General features: G+C 38.4%; 1 protein-coding gene across 21 annotated transcripts in view; it reads left to right on the top strand.

Moving 5' to 3' along the window:
* ptprs.S (protein tyrosine phosphatase receptor type S S homeolog) overlaps nt 1–21507 on the top strand; it is a 380500-nt gene that overhangs the window by 193504 nt on the left and 165489 nt on the right. For 14 of the 21 annotated variants that reach the window (XM_041579815.1, XM_041579826.1, XM_018243490.2 and 11 more), the window contains 2 exons: nt 2824–2968; nt 18479–18784. In XM_041579815.1, the coding sequence (XP_041435749.1) occupies nt 2824–2968; nt 18479–18784 (451 nt within the window). The remainder of the gene's footprint in view (nt 1–2823; nt 2969–18478; nt 18785–21507) is intronic. The other 7 variants (XM_018243499.2, XM_018243497.2, XM_041579827.1 and 4 more) reach the window with 1 other exon arrangement.

The raw sequence follows: 21507 nt of genomic DNA, 5'->3' as shown, positions 1-21507 counted from the left end.
ATTTGCCATAGAGATAGAGCCTCTGGCAATCCTGATTCATCATGCCAGAAATATCACAGGACTTTGCATGGGGAGAGTGGAGGAACGCATATCTCTATATGCCGATGACATACTACTATACCTGGACAACCCAGGTGACTCTTTACAGGTGGTCCTGAGCATAGTGGACCGATTTGGCCAATTCTCAGGCCTAAAGATCAACTGGGGAAATCCAGCATTTTCCCCATAAATACTGACATTGATACTAAATCATTCCCTTCCAGCCCTCTGGTCTGGGTAGACTCAATCAAATACCTTGGTATCACTATACATAGGAACCTTGATGCCTATACCCTCAAACCTGGACCCAATCCTGTCCAACATGAAAGAGAAACTGAAGGTGTGGGCAAACTTGCCCATATCACTTTGGAGTAGGAAAAATTATATTCCTCCCTAAGTTCCTCTATGCCTTTCACAACTCCCCTGTTCCCATTCGCCGCACATTCTGCACCTTCATAGACACAACACAAACAGCCTTCCTCTGTGAAAACAAATCCCCCAGGTTTGCTAGGGCCAAACTACAGCCCCCGGTCAGGGAGGGGGGGGGGACTAGGCCTACTCCTTGGCAGCCCAAATCTACTGTATACACTGGTGAGCCCAGACCAAACAACCCGAATTTTCTCCTCCAGGCCACCCTAGCAAGCTCCATAGAATCGCTCACCAACATCCCATTCCACAAACTGGGACACTGGGTCACTCTGTTCCACTCAATGTTGGAGTGTGCTACCCCTGTGTTCCTTCTTTCAGGATCAGGTGCCAGACAGCATATTGCCCAACCTGCCAGGGGTTGGTCAATCACATACAGTCCAAAAAGCTGCTGCATACTGAAAAAGTGAATCAATTCTTTAGTTGTGCAATTATATTGGCTCATGCAAAGTAGACAAGGCAACATTTCGGACCTCGCAGGGTCCTTTATCAAGCCTCATATTATGAAGCTTGATAAAGGACCCTGTCGAGGTACGAAACTTTGCCTTGTCTACTTTGCATGAGCCTATAAAATTGCACTACTAAAGAATTGATTAACTTTTTCAGTGTGCAGCAGCTTTTTGGACTGGGTCACTCTGTGACCTACATACAGATCATCCAATCATAACCACACCATACAAAGCATGGATGACAGTGCTCAAAATCCACAAGTTAAAGTCTCCCCTTCTCTCGCCAAACTTACCATTATGGGGAAATTCCTTTGTCCCACATTTGCAGAACATTACAGCATATCAAGTCTGGCTGCACTGGGGCCTAAGGGCCAACTCCACAAAGAAACTAGTCACCACACTACACATAGTTACATAGATAGTTAAATCGGGTAGAAAAAAGTCCATCAAGTTCAACCCCTCCAAATGAAAATCCAGTAGCCATAAACACACCACCTCCATATTTTTACATAAATTATATATACTCATACTAACTATAGAGTTTAGTATCACAATAGCCTTTGATATTATCTCTGTCCAAAAAATCATCCAAGCCAAGCATTAACTGAATCAGCCATCACAACATCATCCGGCAGTGCATTTACGTATACACACGTCTCCAATCTACTATTAAACCCCCATTCAATGCAGCAGGGGCTAACTGGACTAGGGACATCCCAGATCTGGAGGAAAATAACTGGGATGAGGCAACTGACAGGACCTATGATTACCTGGTCTCTACCAAAGATAAACTAATCAAATTTAAAATTCTACATAGACTTCATCTAACCCCAATCTGGCTGTTCCATGTGAACAGATGTGAATCATCCCAATGTCCCAAGTGTAGTACAATAGATGCTAATTACTTGCATCTCATTTGGTCATGCTCTAGAATCCAATCCTTGTGGTTGCAGGTCCTTACTTGCATTCAGGAAAAAACAGCACTCCCTAAACTACTGACCCCCAAGGTGCGTCTCTTAGGAATAGTAGATGAGGTCACATCAAGGGCAGCAGCAAGAACTCTATTCCTTTACTGTTTTATGCAAGGAAATGTGTTTTCCTGAACTGGATGTCCCCCCAGCCCCCTACACTCAAAGGCTGGCTAAACATAATAAAGACAACACTTCCCCTGATACAACTTACCTATGCGTCAAGAGGATACCCCCAAAAATATGAAGTGGTGTGGCGAGGCTGGGTGGACGCCACAGAGCAAGTCAGGGCCTTGGCATTATATGCGCACAGTTTCATGTGACTTTATAGGGCCACTGTTAAATCCTCCATCCAACACCTCATCTGCCTTAGGTGAGTCTTTGCATATTAGGGAATTTCGGAGGTGCCGTTATAATTTAATATTACTTTATTAGTCCCTTTATATACAGACTATTACCCAACATAGATGGGTGGTTCCTTCCCCATCAGAAGAAACATTTTTGTAATTTATCTCTATTATTTTAAATGGATAGTTTTGAGGCTACAGACCATAAAGCTGTGAATCGCTGCTAATAAAAGGCCTCTATTCTCTGCTTCCTCTCTGAAAGGGATTGCTGACACAGAATTCCATTCTGCCCATACAGGAAGCTGACAATGATCTGGTTACTGCACATGCCTCCCCTCTCCTGAGCCTATTGGCTAAATCTTGCTAGCCAATCTTATCAAAGATATGCAAAAAATGTTTTTTCTCACAGGAGCTATTCAAATGTAGAATATGGTTTACTGTGAACATCCCCTTTAAATCAACCTCTATAAATGTTAATATGAAAAAGGTGCAGTTTCTAGAACATTTCTAGCTATAATAGCTACCATAAATGTTTCTTCTGACTTTACTTTTGTTTTGCTTAAGATTTGGTTGTAATAAATTGTCTTCTTACAGATCAGGAAGACTTTTGATCCAGCAACTTCATACACAGTTGAGGGCTTGAAACCCAACACAGAATATTTATTCCGCCTCTCTGCCCGTTCTTCACATGGCCTTGGAGCCTGGACTTTGGATATAAAAGAAAGAACCATGCAGTCCAGTAGGTGTCTTCCTTAATTGTTTCTATACTGTAACTATAATAGCCAAAGTTTTGTCTCTTTGTGGGGTTTGTGGAGGGTGCACATATTGTAGTAAAATGCAATAGTTTATTGTATTTCAACTTTAAAGTTAATGCTATTGACAGAATGAATTCTCTGATGAGGGTAATTTATATACCTGTATGTAAAGTTGTGAATTAAATGGTTTATAACGCCATAGATAATTTACAGTAGATTATCCTAGCCAGGAATGTTGTTCATGATGTGACAATTGATCTGGCTGCTCAGCACATTGTAAGCATAAGTTCAGTTACATTTTTACTTTTTTATTGTATCCCATAAATGCTGACAAAAGTTTATATAACACATGCATGATTCCACAGACTGGAAGGAATCCATGATAGTCTGTCTGTGCTGCAAGGACCATAGTACCATGTGCTTCCCCCCATAGGTTTTCTGAGTGATTCAACCCAACCCTCATTTTGTTTAAATTTGATATGTTGTATTGTGGAACTTTAAGTCCTTCTGCTTTCCACCCACAATGGAAAGCATAGAGGCCTGAAGTCCCAATATATATTATAGTGGGACAAAATGAGGAAGGGGTTGTATTACACTGCTAGCCTAGGGCAGTGCTGTCCAACTGGCAGCCCGCGGGCCAGATGCGGACCGCCATCAGGCTCAAGACCCCCTCCCCTTGTTTGGCCCCCACATGAAAGTCTGCCTGCGGTGACTGCTTACCTAAAATTTAAAAGGTATCAGTATTGAGATTATTTCACCTTTTCATTGTTTTCACCTCAAACCCAAACAGTAATCCCCTGTATTGTTCACACCTGTATTCCTCACTGTATTGTTCACAATTGTAACACCTCTATTGTTCACACCCCTGAAGCCCTGTACTGTTCTATGATCCCTGTGTGTGTATGATTTATTGAGATCGCCACACTGTGTGGAGAGCTCAATAAATCATGAAAATTTAGCACAATTGCCATAGTGTGTGCCATCTGATTTTCTACATTATATGGATCATTGGAACTCTCTTATGCAGCAGAGTTTTCTGATTGAGCACCACAGCATTTCACACACAGAATCTTGAACTACTATATGTTGGATGATGCTCCCTGTGTGTGCCACTCCCTGTGTGTGCCACTCGCTGTGTGTGCCATAGTCTGCCTTCCCTATGTGCTCTTTGTATGTGCCATACTCTGCCTGCCCTATGCTCCCTGTGTGTGCCATAATCTGCCTGCCCTATGTTCCTTGTGTGTGCCATACTCTGCCTGCCCTATGCTCCCTGTGTGTGCCATAATCTGCCTGCCCTATGTTCCTTGTGTGTGCCATACTCTGTTTGCCCTATGCTCTTTATATTTGCCTTACTCTGCCTTCCCTATGCTGCTTGTGTGTGCCATGCTCTGCCTGCCCTAAACTCCTTGTGTGCGCCATACTCTGCCTTCTCTATGCTCCTTGTGTGTGCCATACCCTGCCTGCCCTCTGCTCCTTGTGTGTGCCATACCCTGCCTGCCCTATGCTCCCTGTGTATGCCATCCTCGGCCTTCATATGTAAGTAATATCACTGCAAAGGGCACCAACCATTTGTTTTTGTGGGTGTGCTACCACCATTAATGTGGATATGGTCTTTAAAGTTCTTGTGGTAACATGGGTATGATTTAAAGTGGGTGTATTTTAAAAACAGGGAATGGTTAAAACTAGGGGATGCACCGAATCCAGCATTCAATTCGGGATTTGGCCTTTTTCAGCAGGATTCAGCCGAATCCATCTTCCCAGCCGAACCAAATCATAATTTGCATATGCAAATTAGGGGCTCGGAGGGAAATTGCTTGACTTTTTGTCACAAAATATCAAAAATATTTTCCTCTTCCCACCCCAAGTTTGCATATGCAAATTAGGAATCGGTTCGGTATTCAGCCAAATTTTTTGCTAAGGATTCGGGGGTTTCGCCCGAATCCAAAATAGTGGATTCGGTGCATCCCTAGTCAAAACTAACTTCCATTACCGTCCCTCCACCACGTTGGCCAGGAAAAATCTGGCCCATGGTACCACAGAGGTTGGACAACACTGTCCTAAGGGAAATATTTCTTATGAATGACTTGGATTCCTTTCATTCTGAGAAATCAGCTATGTGTTTGTAAAAAGAAATACTGGTATGGGACCTGTTATCCAGAACGCTTGGGCCATGGGGTTTTCCAGACAATAGGATTTTCCAAAATTTGGATCTCCATAACTACCTCCTCCCGCCGCTTTTAGCACGATTTTGACAACACAGACCACAGTCACGGTTTTTTACTGAAAAGTCCAGAGTTTCTCTTTGACCACCTCCACTGATGCCAGAAAAGAGTACAAAGTTTATGAAGCTTAAGAGACTTTTTGTCAGAGAGCCAAGAATACCTGCACTTTGATACAAGTGTAGGTATTTAAGATAAGCAAGTCTCTTGGGAGAACTGAGACTTGAAGCTTAAAGGACCAGTTCAATGTAAAAATAAAAACTGTGTAAATATAGTTACAGTTGTAAAATGCAATCTATAATGGCTGACGTTACTGGATGTTTAACAGAACAGAACACAACTTTAGTGGAAACCAAGAGAGCTGCAAAGCAGAGAGTAGTGTTCTGGCTATTATGTCCATTATATTAAGTCTCATATTTTATGTCTATTATAAGGCATCCAGTCACTCTAATCTTTATACATTACATTTTGCCTAACTAACTATATTAAAAACTTTTTTTTTATTTTACCCAGTTTTTATTTTTATACTTAACAATTCACCTATATTAGCAAAACTGTAATAACACATAAAACATGGCCCTAAAACCCACAGACATGTCTTCATACTTTTCATAGCCTGCCAAATTTTGTAAAATGGACATGAAATTTAGGGGGTGTGGCTAGAAATTTTTTTCTGTGCTATGCACGGCAGGACTTTCTGTCCCTCTTTCCGATTTTCAAATGTTGGGAGCTACAAATTAAACTCTGCTAAAAAATTATTTAATAACTAATTAAATCCAATAGGCCTGTTTTTGTGCTGCCAATAAAGATTTATTATATCTTAGCTGGCATCAAGCAAAGAGTACAGGTTTATTAAAGAATTAAAAGGAAATAATTAGAAAATTGAGTCTATGGGACATGGCATTCTCATAATTCAGATCTTTCTGGATAAAGGGTTCCGTATTACAGATCCCATACCCGTACATTTATTTTCATTTCTGCTTGAACGTGGTACTGGGCATTTTTTACATTATTAAAATGTTCTATTGCAGTTCACCAGCCTTAAAGAGATGCTGACACCAGAAATTAAACCCTTTTTTTATTTTAACATCTAACTATTATAACTTTGTCTTTGCATATGATTCATGATTTTGCCATAAAAGTATTTACCAGATGCTCTTAGATTACCTATCTGATCTCCCAATTTCCTCTATGAGGGGCTGCAATATAATATATAACTTTTAATGTACATTACTATTTTGAAGAGTAGTTTGTTAGTTTCACATGGTTTTTTGACTTTGGCTGTGAATTTTGGGCAAAACAGGCAATATTCAATGAGCACACCATTGGTTTATAGGTTTTATTTATAACAAAAATAAATGTTAAAGTATATTTATCTTCGGCATGCTTTGTTTACCTTGCTTCTTTTAATGTGTTACTGTCTTTTATATTTGGGAAAAGTTACAGGGACACTAAATATTTTTTTATTAAATCATTGTAAACAGAGATTCAAAACAACAGTATTTGAAATTCAAAGAAAAATGATTGTGTGTTTGTAAAGCAGACAAGGTAACTTCATTGTTTAAAAACAAAAAGTTTTAGCTTTAATGTAACATTTATCCAAGATAAGTAAGTATTAAAATGCATTTGAGAAATTCTCAGTAGCAGACATCTTTACACTTGTGTGACTAGAATGGATTACAGGATGAAACATGGACAGCCATCCTAAAATGGTTTTAGTTTAATGGATTGAACCTTGCTGTTGCATTGGGAAACACATCCCTGGATGGCAAGATTTAAACACCTGGGCTTTTCACAGTTCTTTGCTTTTAAATTAGGTGTTTTCACTGCATGAGTGGCTGTGGCAGCTGAATTATGTGTGTTCTGTCTGTCTTTTTGCATCACTACTAAATCACCTAGACCGCAGTTTCAGTAGCCATGAGTGGAGTTAATTAAAGAATACTCTTTATTCAGATGGATCAGTGTGCATCTTATATGCTGGAGACTGATCAATATGTTTTTTTTAACTCAACAAATTAAATTTTTTATTTAAATTATACTGTACATTCTGAACTAAGCCTCATATCTGGTAAGGTTAGCATTCTCTGGCACTTTCCTTTTGGTTATCTGAAACTTTTTTTCTTTACTGCTTTTCCGATTGTCATTAGGGAATAATCAAGGGATCAGAACTAATCTATGTTTTTGAGGTAACTGAAATATTTATACCCACACTCTGCTTCAAGCCACAAAGACAACTCGGCCAGTCAGACCAAACCTAAATCTAGACCATTTGACAAACCCTTCAGAAAAAAGGTTACACGGCCAGTGGTTTGTATTGCTGCCCTGGTAGTTTTTGTGATAATGATATTGAACTCATCAATTCTCTTCCCCTTTGAATTGCATTAACTATGAAAATGAGTCCTAAGAAATTGAAGTTTGTCTTGAGATGCAAGGTTACTTCTGGATGAATGCCGAATACACAGTGCCTGATGCTCGCGTCATCTTCTGGGAAGTGATGGGGTAGCTTGGAACAGACCCCCAGTGTTTGTCTTCTTTAGATTTTGTTCTGTTCACTGATCATTTGTGACTTTGTTCATGCATGTTATAAAATAGGATACGTTTGTCACCGTGGTACTTACAGGATCACTCCTTTGCTTTGTATTCCATGCGTGTAGTTTTCAATGTGGTTGTCTTTGTCATGCTCTCACATGAACTTGCTTCTTGTGTGCAGTGCTCTCCAGGATACATTTCTACCTCTGACTTGTACTTCCATCTTGTTAGGGTATATTTCCTAATACCATCAAACTTTTAATTAAAAATCCATTAAACTAAAGGTAATGTATATTTATTTATTCATGAAGTAGTTGTATTTTATCTCTTTAAGTACTGAATAATAAGTAAAATAAGGTACCCCAATGATATTGACATAATTACAGTATATTTATTTAGTATGATTTAATAAAACTGAAAATCTCCACCACCCAAAAATCAAACATCCATGGTACTTCAAGAGCTAAAATGCCTCAATAAGAGGTCAGTAAGGGACATGGAACATTGCCACATGCAGCCTGGTGAATGTCAAAGGAGGTGAGTAAAGAACAAAGCTCTAGCAACTTGCCAAAACACTGTAAGGACTTAAAAGGTCAGGAATTTTGTTTTAGAGTTCAACACTTTCTCCAGAACTGGTAATATCCATGCAGGTTTGAATTACAAGAACAAGTTCCTATTAAGCAAGGCGCATGCAAGTCTTTTGGGTGTGGTTGGTCTTCATCGTGTGACAGCAAATCCAACAGTACACTGCCTATCTGGTGCCTGAGGAGTCATGTCTTCAGATCAGTAATAGTGCCAATGTATTGTACAAAGCTAGTAGTGCTATATAAGTATGGAGGAGGTCAAACAATCTCTGTGGTTTGGAATATTTGAAATAATTATTAATACATTAAAAAGTATAACTTTATGCTGTTGTGACAAAAACTGTACTTGTTTGAACTGCAAATTAACATGCTGTTTCATCTTAATAGTAATCTTTTGTCTATATCTTTTAATTTACTAGTTTTATATATATATATATATATATATATATATATATATATATATATATATATATATATATATATATATATATGATACACCAGAGTAACCTCTTATCAGATCCCTTTATAATATAAAATAAGCTGATTTTATAGCATAAGCTGAACCATATCCAGAAGTGTCTGACCTCCTTACTCTCATTATTTATCGTAAGAAAGTCTTGTTTAGTTGTTGACGTGGTTCAGGTAGGTGAATAGATGGTTCTTGAACTGGTTTAGTTTTAAGTTTATATTTTTGTTTTTATGTTTTTTGTTTTTTTTTTACTTAAAGCTCTTGCTGTTCATATTTTTTTTGTTATGCTCAGTCTCACCAGTTTTGAAGATATTCACAGCTTGGTATAAGCAATAGCTTAAATTTCTCAACAGTAACGTTTAAAGCAATAGTTAGAAACAGAACAGTATATTTAACTATTGATCATATTATCTGGCATCCATGAAATACATTTAAAAAAAAAAAGCCTTAATTCATAATAAAAAGTTAGTGACCTTTACAAACACTTTAAAGGGCAATATAGGCAAATAAGTGGCATTTGTCACCCTTTTTGACGGTAGAAAGTAATATTCATCTGAGGCAGCATAACTTGTTAACAGTGAAAACATTGAAACTGAAATCATGATGGTGGCCTGGCCATTGAAGCTGCAATGATAATATAGGCCTGGTGTGATGAAAAATGCATTTTACTTCTTTAAAAGGGGATTGAATGTCTTTTGGGCACTCAGTCTACAGGTGTAAAATTTTCACTTAAACGGGGGAGCATCCTGTGGGACAGGAACTGACCAGGGCTTCTTAAACATGTAACAACTGTTCAAAGAACAGTGAAAGCTTAATTTACTGAGGAAGTGCCAGAATATTAGGAACTTCTCTCCCAGTGACTCTAATCAATTATTTAATTTTGCTCAGGACAGTGCCCTTTATAGGAACAGAATGCACTAGCACATGATTTTTGGCACACCAAGAGTGACCTGCAGTTTTACATTAGGGGGTTTGGGCCTTGAAACTTTTTTCTTGGGTTGGTCCCAAATCCCCAATGACACAGGCTTAAAAAAAGACAAGAAAAGTCCAATTCACTGTCAGGGAGCCAATAAGTTTAATATTGGCTCCCTGACCGTGAATTGGACTTTTCTTGTCTTTTTTAAGTAAGTGCTGTGACCTATACCTCTAGTCTCCAGTCTATTATCTATCATCTATTTTTTGGCGAGAGAGTGCTTGTTTACTACAATCTCAGTAATGTTGTCTCTCCGGGAGGATCAATAGGTCAACATTGGTCTCTTTATTGCCCGCTATCACAGGCACTGAGCCCCCAGTGGAAATTGTCACCACGTTGGCAAGGTGTCCCCGAGTGGCTTCACGAGTAACAGTTTATTAACAGTCACGTTAATTCCGATGTGCAATTAAGTTCTGTCCAGGAAGCAGACTGCTTTGTCTATATTTACATCACTGCCTGTGACTTAAACCTGTCATCAACTGTTGAACTGAAAAGAAGAGGTAGTACAGGTATAGGATCCCTTATCCGGAAACCCGATATCCAGAAAGCTCCAAATTACGGAATGGCTGTGTCCCATAGACTCCATTTCATCCAAATAATCCAATTTTTTTAAAACTGTATGGTACTTACAGCACAAAAAATGATACCTAGATGTTTCAGAGTAAAACAAATAACCCCACCTTGGATAGAAACCTTTTGATGAAAATTTTATGTAATATCAAAATGATCTTTTTGCTTTCAGTGAAATACAAAATTGACAGCTCTGAAACAGGATTACTGGGATAACTGAGTATAAGGGTAGTTATTAGGACTGGGTGGTAGTGGGTGTTGTAGATATTTTTAATTCTTGGCTTGCTAGAAGTATTACCCAAAGAATTCCTTTTTGTGTAAATTAAATGTACAGCACACAAAAAGACTAGCTGGTATGTTGTGTACCTCGACGGGTGCTTGAGTTGACAAAGCTTTTACAAATTTTTAAGAGCGCGTGCATCACTGTAGTGCCATTAGATCTGTGATACATCCTGCAAGTCAGGAGCAACTTTATAGAATAATGCAGATGGTGATCTGTGAGCTGCTGACGGGAATTCCCACTTATGTGGCAGTTGCCCTGACAAGAACACTCTTTGCTCTTCAGAGCCCTGACAAGGACCCCCTTTCCTTTCAAACCCTAAATAGAGCGCAGTCTTCTGCCACTGGGGGTTCCCTAATGACTTTTCCTACAATGATATCTCTGGGATCTTGCAGCACCTTGATTTCACTTTGCTGCTACTCTCTCACAACTTCCTCCCTCAAGCCTTCCTTCCTGCCAGCTGATGTGGTGACTCCCCCCCTCCTTGCTAAGAAACAACACAGAGGAGAGACAAGTATATACAGCTCCCCTACATATTGAAAAAAGAAACTTTATAATCTGAGTTTCTGAAATAATCACATTTATCTTCACCATCTATGCATCTGTTTATTGTCATTCAGTCTTTTTGCAGGAGTTGGGTGTCAGATTTTGATTGACAGTTAGATCCAATATATCTTTTCAAAAAATGCATCTGCTAGGCAGAAAGAGCTCCCCCAAGGGCTGTCATAGATCTAACTGTCATTCACAATCAGACTCCCAACTTCTGCATTAAGAAAGGATGAAGGAAGACAGATGCTTAGATTATTTTGAGAGTTATTTATTTAATTCAAAATGATGTTTGTACTCAATTTTCATTTTCATCATAGTTCCCCTTAAAGAAGCTACTTTTCAAGAAAACTTAGAATGTCCCATTGTTTTAGACTTAATTCTACTATATACTGTATATTATGACCTGGATGAATGAAAATCTTCATAGATATGTGGCTGGATATTCCTAAACTGGGGTGTTTTCTTTGTGTGGACTGTACTACTTGCAGACAGCTACTGACTGTCCCTGTGCTGTACCACCCCCTATTACAGAAAACCTATATCTTAGAATGCCCTTGTGAATTTGTTTATGTGGTTAAAACAGATGCCACTTTTAGGGACAGAATGGTGAACCATTCTTTAAATCTTATGCTAGTTGCACTGGTTTCTGTGCTGCCATGTAGTAATTATCTGTATTAATTACTAATTAGCCTTATATTGTGACATTTATATTATATGTACTGTATATTTTGAGCCAGTCCATAAATTGAGTAACTGACAGTGTATATGTAAAAGAGTTGTGGAAGTAAACAGGCTCCAAAAACCGCAGAAGCTGTGCTGCAAGGTTTATTCACACTTATTCACAATTGTGTGAATAAACCTTGCAGCACAGCTTCTGCGTTTTTTGGAGCCTGTTTATTTCCACAACTCTTTTACATATACATTGGCATGAGCTTCAGTTGGGACAGAAGCAAGTTGAACAGGCATCAGGGTCGTGCAACTGGTACAATCCCCCTTATTTGGTCTGAGAATGTACAACATTTCTAGCCAACTTCTTTAGTTAAACTTTAGTTCTCCTTTAAAGCCCAACATCTGGTTATACCCGATCACATATCCAATATTGTGAGAATTAAATTGCATCGTAGGGCCTCTCTGAGTTGGATTCCTCCTGTCTGACTTGTTTAACACCCCATCCCCATGTACTTTGACGCATACTGGCGTGCTTGTTAGTGTTCCTGTGTCATTGTTATGAGAGATTAAATGCCCCCACCCCTTGTTCTTACTATTTATGTTTATTTTTTGGTTGTTTTCTTTCACTTTTACCCAGTACTTTTGATCTAGTTTAAGGGTCCACCTTCTCACTGTAAGAAAAATAAAATAATCAAGACATGAATTGTGTTGTCAGACATTGATTAAATAGTAAGTTAGGTTGAAAAAAGATGCACGTCCATCAAGTTCAATCTTTTAACTTTTTTAACCTGTCTAACTGCTAATTGAGCCAGAGGAAGGTAAAAACCCCATCTGATGCCTCTCGAATTTGCCTCAGAGGGGGGGAAAAATTCCTGAGAGTTTCTAAGGGGAACTTTTTAAAAAAAAGTTAATAAGGGGTTGTTATTTTACTGCTGGTAGCAAACAGCATTTTATTAAGGGGAGGAGTTAATCAGGTAAATTCTGATCAGACTTTGTGTTCTGTGGTTTGAAACCTTTACTCTGTGAATTCAAAGTGATGCATGTGAATTAAGTGTTAAGCAGCATTAAAAAACTTATAGCGTTTAGAACCAAAAAGGTGTTTGTGAGGAATTGCACTTGGGAGACTGTAAGTACCCAGTGTAAATATGAGCATACCTCCCAACTGTCCCACATTACACATTTGTAAAATGAACATTTTTATCCCTCTTTTCATTTCCAAAATGTTGGGAGGTATGTATGAGTACAAGTGGGTTTGCTGGTATTTCTCAGTGTGTGTCTTGTCACATGTATGTGGTGTTGGAGGAGCAGTTCCATGCAGTATTTACATATGAGAGATGTATATCATTTAATGTCTGGTGCAAAAAACAAATATACACTGGGGCAACAAAAAACATGAATTTCAGAAAAGATAATTTTAGTGCCTTGAGGGCTGCCCTTCAGAGCATTGATTAGGGCATTAAGTTTTCAGCTTAAAACACAGAACAGAAATGGTTGTCATTTAAAATGATATTAAATTATTACTGTTATCAATTTATTCCTTTAAGGAGTAAATGTAGAAGCTCTAAGAATCACTGGCTTAACATAGAAGTAAAGAAGTTAATAGGAAAGAAGAGAAAGGCATTCAAAAACGACAAGTCTATTGAGACAGAAGCTGCATTTAATGAATATAAACACTATAATAAATGTCGTAAATCGGCAATCCGGAAGGCAAAGAAAGGTAATGAAGTGTGCGTTGCGGCGGCTAAGACTAACCCCAAAAAGTTTTTAAATATATTAATAGTAAAAAGATGCAGGTTGAGAGTGTTGCTCCATTAAATAATGGTACCAGTATGGTTGTAACAGATACAGAAAAGGCAAATGTGCTAAATCAGTTCTTTTCTTCAGTGTATACAATAGAGGAGTCTGAGTTCCCAGGCTCACTTTATAGCTGCACTGATGGCACAGCTCAATCTAGTCAGTGACTGACTCAGGATATGATCCATAAAGCTTTAATGAAAATGAATGTAACCAAGGCTCCAGGGCCTGATGGCATACATCAGTTTTAGACCAGCCCCTATTTTCTCATTCTCTTTCATCTGGTATGGTACATATGTGTTGGGAGAAAAGCTGACATCATTCCAATATTTAAAAAGGGATTACGATCTCAACCTGGAAATTATATGACAGTAAATTTGACATCTGTGGTGGGCAAATTATTTAAAGACTTGTTAACGGGATACTGTCGTGGAAAAAAATGTTTTTTACACAATGTATCAGTTAATAGTGCTACTTCAGCAGAATCCTGCATTGAAATTCGTTTTTCAAAACAAGAAATGGATTTTTTTATATCTAATTTTAAAATTTGCTATGGGGCTAGAGATTTTGACATTTCCCAGCGGCCCTCAGGTCATGTGACTTGTGCTCTGATAAACTTCAGTCACACTTTACTGCTGCACTGCAAGTTGGAGTGATGTCATTACCCCTCCCTCCTACAAGCTGCTGTAATGTAAATAGAGTCTTGTCTGCTGAGCCTGTCAATTTAACAATAGGCAGGAATCAAGATAAGCTCTCACTGACCCCACTTCAGAAGGATTGAAATAAGATAGTCCTACACACACACACACACACACACAAATTTGTTTACAGAAAAATGAAACACAGGAGTACACTCCCAGGACTGATGACAGGGAATAGAAAAAAAGGATAAAATAAGGAGGACATACTTGAAAACCAGGAAAACTTAACTTAAGCTGCTGTAGAGCAGGACGTAGGAAAGTGAAAGTAATTGCTTCCCTGCAAACCATGTGACCTCTCTCCTCCAAACATCACACGCATGGGCAGAGAGGGGAGGGGGAGTGTACAGCTAGATTCTCATGTCGTAGTGCGACCTGGCTTTTCATTACAGAGTGGCTGCCTCCAAGCACACAGGTAATGCTGTGCCTGCTGTTAGAACAGCACAGGATGAATGTGTAATGAGCAGAAATGGAAGCCCCCATGACAAAATACAAACTAAAATAACTTATGCATGGATTTGTGGATTAACATTTTATTTGCCAGACAGTGTTTATGGATGTGTGTTTTTTATAAAAATGCTAAAAAAAAAAAAAAAGTTTAAAATGAAGACAGATTCCCTTTAAGGGATCACATTCAAAATTTTGTCCTAGTGAATGGCATTATGAGCAGCAATCAGCATGATTTTATGAAGGATAGGTCATGTCAGACAAAGTAGTAAGATGTCCAAAATGCACTGCCAACTCAATTCAGAATAGGAGTGCAACTTTCCCCGATCAATATCCTGATATATGTACTTTTAATTATTGAAAAATGAGGAGAGCACTCAAAAGGCATGTTAATGCTGTGGTTGTTTTTTAATTTGCTGACTACTAGTACACGACATGTTACGGGCCTATGTGCCCTTTTTAAAGTGTAACATACAATTAGAACGTGCAGGCTTTGTAAACATGCCCCTACCATCCCCCACCAGTGTTTAAGTGAGTGTGTATTTTAAATCTAAAGCTTAAAGTCTTTGTATTAGTGTCCATTTTGCATACTTTCCATGCTATTGTAACATAGTAATATATTCATAATTACTTCAGCAATTTTTGATACATTGGTGTAGCCAATCTGCTTAAAAAAAGAAATAGTTGCCACATGTGAATTGCCACATGATACAAAGTAGAACCAGTACTGCATATGTCTGTGCCTACCATGGACCGAAACATATGCATTATGCATAACAGGAATAAATAAACACAAGCACAGTTAGAAGAAAAGTGTGGTATTCATCTTGGTGAGGTAATGCTTTCAATCTATCAATGCAATACCCAGTGGCCATTTCTGCAGTCATTTTACTGGCAAGTCTGGAGTTAATGGTGTGATCATTGGACACATTTGCAGTGGTCTTACTGGCAAGTCTACGATTTTTTTTTGTAAGTGTTGCAAGGTATACATGTGCTTTATTAGTTCTCTGAGGGGGGGCCCATATTTGTCTGCAGGGCCCCCCCAAACTTTTAGGCCTCTGGTAATGGGAAATGTTCTGGCTATCCATTCATCCATTAACTCCAATCTTTATAGATTACATTTTTGGCTAACTATATTACAGGGGTGTCCAAACTTTTTGCAACGAGGGCCAGATTTGGTGAGGTAAAAATGTGTGGGGGCCAACCATTCAGCCTGACATTCTTTGAACCATTAACATCATTTAACTAATTTAAACAAGGAATCCCATAGCCGTAGCAGTAATATTTGGGCACATTCATGAAATTATCTGCCACTTGGTCTATACTGCTGCCTGTGTGCTGAAGGTGTTAGACACGTACTGGCACATGGTGAAGCGCTGCATACTTCTTTAGTTTACAGTACTGGTACAGATGAAGCCACTTGGATTTGTGAGTTAAATGCGTCATGACTCAGAGTTAATTGAAGAAACTGTGTTATCTAAAGTTATCTTAACTCATTTAATGCATTTAACCTTTTCATTAGCATACCAAAGCACCATTGTTCACAATGGTGAATGCTTTAATTAGATGGGATGTTGTGACACAGTTTTCTGTGTTAAATGAGATAAATGGGATATCTGTGTTTAGTTATTCTGTGTCAAACAGACAAACCAAAGTGGCTGCATCTGTACATCAGTAGTCTATTGACACTTTCAGCCCTAAAGAAGTATGTGAAGTGGTGCGTCACTATGTGCCAGTACTTGTCTATTGCTAACACCTTCAGTACACAGGCCGCAGTATAGACCAAGTTGCGGATCATTTCACTAATGTGCCCAAATATTAGTGCTATGCCTAGGCGATTCCTAGGCAAAATGAAGGCCGCCTCGGGCGGCAAAATGGCCTGGATCGCCCCTGTAGATAACATTGCATTTCAAACAGTGCAGGCTGATTGAAAGTCATAAATATAATATAGTAAACATTTCAATTTGTTTTCTGTTACAGGCCTTTTAATTTAGACCTCTTTCATTTCCAAGTATTTACTTCAGCCCTTAAATAGATAATAAATAGAGATCTGCTTAGTGCTCCGTGATAAGGATAACTTGCCTTGCATCCATAATGAATAACCAATACAATAATCATATCTATAATTATAACAATAGCAGATTTTCCAGGTTGTTCACTTCCAACTATTTTTTTCAGTTTAGTTGATTTCAAATAATTCACCAGAAAAAAATGCTTTTTTTTCAGTTCCTTTCTATTTACCAATTTTCTAATATTCTATATTGAAAAGGTTAATTTTTCACTTTCTTGTGTGTTTCTAAGCAGCTCTGGGGAGGGGGTCACCAACTGTAAATAGTTCTAAACAGATTGCAAATTGTAACATTTATGATTCTGCCCCTGGATTAACAAACTGCAACACTGAAACGCCAGAGACAGAAACATTAAACTTTAAACTTCAATTTTGGAAAAATTATACAAAAATAAAAGATGGAAAGCATTTGAAAAAAATCTTAATTTGTTGTGAACAATCTGAAAACAACTGAACAGAAATAAGTATTTGGAAGATGAACAACCTGTTAAAGGAACAGTTCAGTGTTAAAATAATAGCTGGGTGAATAGAAAGGCTGTGCAATATAAAAAATGTTTCTAATATAGTTAGTTAGCCAAAAATTTAGTCTATTAAGGCTAGAGTGACTGGATGTCTAGCATAATAGCCAGAACACTACTTCCTAACTAACTCTGAGTTAGTCAGCGACTTTAAGGGGGGCTACATGGGACACTGTTCAGTGAGTTAGCAGCTTAGATTCAAAAGCAAACAGTTATGACCCATGGCTCCCCCTCTTAAGTCACTTGATTGTTTACTGCCTGGTAAGTGGAAACAAGAGAGCTGCAAAGCAGGAAGTAGTGTTCTGGCTATTATGTTAGACATCCAGTCACTCCAGTCTTTATACATTACATTTTTGGCTAACTAGCTATATTAGAAACATTTTTTATTTTGCACAGCCTATTTATTTACCCAGTTTTTACTTTTACACTGAACAATTCTTTTAAAATAAAGTAATCTTTGAGTATTTCTTTTTCTCTCTTACTGATTATGAGGAATTTTAAACAAAACGACAGAATTGTAAAACCAATCACACCAAATCACACTGATTCCTACAAGTAAATAGGTCGATTTTGGGGGGATTTACTAATATAGGTCCTAAATTGCATCAGTACTGTTACCCATAGGAACCAATCAGCCCTTTGCTTTAATTTTCTAGCCCTTCTTGAACTGTCCAGAGCCAATGCTGTGGTTTGCTATTGGCAATTTTAGCGCATGTGTAAATTAGCTTTATTGATTTGATTCTGACCCCACATGGATGGCTAAATACCGAAGTCATTTAACTTGTTAAATCTATTTTTTATTTCTGAATACAAATGCTAGTAACCATGTATTCTTACCAAGCTTGTACATGCCATTTTATGCAAAATCAAAAGTTGCTTAAGAACTTTTGTTGGTTTGACTGAAAAGTAGAATAAAAGAAAACTACTACAATATTTTGCATTCATTTATTTTACTATCCATTTTACATTTTTAATTTTATAATATATCTTCTTTTTTTAAATGGTTTTTTTTTTAAAAAGGTATTTTTATTTTGAGTTTCTTTTTTTCTTTTTTTTTTCTTTTTATCTTTTCCACCTTTTCTTTCTTTGTCTGCCTTCTATCTCTCCTCCTAACTGTTCTCTCATAGAACCGACTGCCCCTCCTCGAAATATAAAGTGTGTCAGCACAAAGTCAACCACAATACTGGTAAGTTGGCTACCACCTCCAGCTGAAAGTCAAAATGGTGTTCTGGCTGGATACAGTGTACGCTACTCTGCTTTGGATTCTGAGGATACCAAACCCAAAGAAGTGAAGGACATCTCCCCACAAACCACCCAGATCTTATTGGAAGCCCTGGAGAAGTGGACAGTGTATCATATTACAGTACTGGCACACACTGAGGTTGGACCTGGTCCTGAAAGCCCACCTGTTGAGATACGAACTGATGAAGATGGTAATTTTAATAATTCATTTATCTTTATTTGCCCCATTAATGTATACAGGTTGAGCCCTACCATCCTGAATGCTTGGGACCTGTTATTTTCCCAGATTGGTGGTCTTTCTGTAATTTGGATATCAATAATTTAGCAATAATAAAACCCAATAGCATTGTTTTACCTCCAATAATGATTAATTACATCTTCATTAGAATCAAGTACAAGGTACTGTTTTATTATTACAGAAAAAAATTGAATTATTTGGTTGAAATGTAGTCTTAAGGTGGCCATACACAGGCTGATAAAAACTGGCAACAGATCGAGTCGGCAGCTTATTAGCCCATGTGTGGGCCCTCCGGCAGACTCCCCCTGAAAGTCAGCCAGATGTCGATTGGGCAGGGCTAAAAATCCCGACGGATCACAGGCCGCATCTGTTCATTGATGCGGTCCCATGATCTGACCGCACTTATTGCCTGCATTATGATCCTATCGTTGGGCCCTATGGCCCACGATCGGATAAGCCCAATATCGCCCACCTCAAGGTCAAAGGTGAAATCACCAAACAAGCGGATCTCTACGTGTATGGCCACCTTAAAAGTAATGTACTTCCCGGGATGGCTTGGATAACGGGTTACCAGATAACGGATTCCATACCCAAACAGCTATAGAATCTATTATCTAAAACCCTGATTTAAAGAAAGCTTCCAAATACTGCAGTGCTATTTCCCATAGTGTCCTGCTTAAGACTTTTATTGCAGTGTAGAATATTTTCCAGGGAGGGCAAATTCACCAAAAGCAGCCTGTTTTCTTTAGACTAAGCCTGCATACAGTAACTAGCTGATAAAGTAGTAACAGTAGGAAATTAAAGGTTTCTGTCATGGGAAAACTTTTTTTATTTACAAGATGCATCACTCAATAAATAGTGTTCTTTCAGCAGAATCCTGCATTGAAATCCATTTATCTTTATATAATTTATGTATTCAAGAAGTCATTAGATATAGCGTGGATGATTTATCTCAAAGGAGTAAAATTGAGTGTAGATGGTCTTTTTATAATGCAACTCTAGAGGATAACAAAAAGAAATTTATCCATAAACTAATGGGGAAAGGTGACTGAAAATGTAGTTATTATATAAAAGCTAAACCATTCACATAACTTGCCAATTTTTCTTTTTTTAATTGAATCTTGAAATGTATTTTGTCAAGCTTGAACTAAGGGAGAAGAACAGGTCTATTTGTATTTGTTTTATCATTTTCTTGTTTTATTGCTTATTGTTCTTATGTAGATTCTTTTTGAGCATCATTTACATGAATTTGCATAGACAAATGTACGGAGAGCGACAGAGTGACAGGGAGAGGGGAAGAGAGAGGGACAGAGTGACAGAGAGAGACAGAGTGACAGAGAGAGGGGAAGAGAGAGGGACAGAGTGACAGAGAGAGGGGAAGAGAGAGTGACAGAGAGAGGGGAAGAGAGAGGGACAGAGTGACAGAGAGAGACAGAGTGACAGGGAGAGGGGAAGAGAGAGGGACAGAGAGACAGAGTGACAGGGAGAGGGGAAGAGAGAGGGACAGAGTGACAGACAGAGTGACAGACAGAGGGACAGACAGAGGGACAGTGACAGAGAGAGGGACAGAGTGACAGAGAGAGGGGAACTACCGGGGGAGCAGGGGGTGCGAGCGGGCCGGCCAGGGCTCCCCCTGTCGTTTGAAAGTATCATAGTTTCCCTGCACAATAGTTAGGGACCTTCTGAAGTAAAACAAAGGGTGAATTTCACTGCATACAGTCAGGTTTCTTAAAAAAAACAGTACACATTTTTTAATTAAAGTATATTGGAGATAGGTTTCTTTTTCATTAAAGAAAGAAAAAAATGAAATTTTATTTTTTTGCCTTTACATGCCCTTTAACAATTGAAAAAATGTTGATCTTCAGAGGCTTATGATATAAAAGCAGGACTGGCAAACAGGAATGGAACTGCCAATCAGTGACCAGACTGGGCCAGAACAGTCTGGCCACTTCAAAAGATGTTGAAAAGATTCCTAAAAATGACCCACTAAAAATACTGCACAGAGTTGCAGAGAGGATGTAAATCTTTGCAGATGTCATGCTTTCTAGAAATTGTGGCTGTGTGGGTGAGAACCCATTATGTAAATGCTTTATGACACTTTTATTTCCTAGAGTTGATGTTCATGGCTAAAAATCATTGTATTCTGCATTAAAGAAATATATACTACATAAACCCCAGGTCCCAAGTGTTCCAGGTTATAGATACCACATAAACCGTATACTTACCTTTCCTCAAAAATGACCATCATTGGTGAAGTTGCATGTCTTTAGCAACATATCAGATACTTGTTTTCATAAAGCAGATCAGTATATAGGGCTGATCAGTTGCTATGGTTATTTTATGCATTTATCAAATTTTGCAATATAATTGATTTGCACAGTGGCATAACTAAAATGTGCCTCTCCCCTCCATGTGATACAGAACTTAGGAGGGCCTTCTCAGCACCCAAACTCCTGCTTGCCGTTCCCTTGTGAAAACCATCAATTGTCTGAAGGGGCTAGGGAAAAGACTACCATGCAGCAGACCCAGTAGCCCACCCCACTCCCTGTTTTGTGGTCTGTTGCATTGTAATTATGCAACTTAGGTCTAACTTGTTTCTTTATATAGTTTTGTGCCACCAGTTTTCCCCTGGGTGTCTACTGTGCATGAGTCTGGCTTGTTGGATTTTTTTTTTCC

Source organism: Xenopus laevis, chromosome 1S, assembly GCF_017654675.1.
Source record: "Xenopus laevis strain J_2021 chromosome 1S, Xenopus_laevis_v10.1, whole genome shotgun sequence".
Classification (NCBI taxonomy): Eukaryota; Metazoa; Chordata; class Amphibia; order Anura; family Pipidae; genus Xenopus; species Xenopus laevis.
This window is presented reverse-complemented; position numbering and strand designations above follow the sequence as displayed.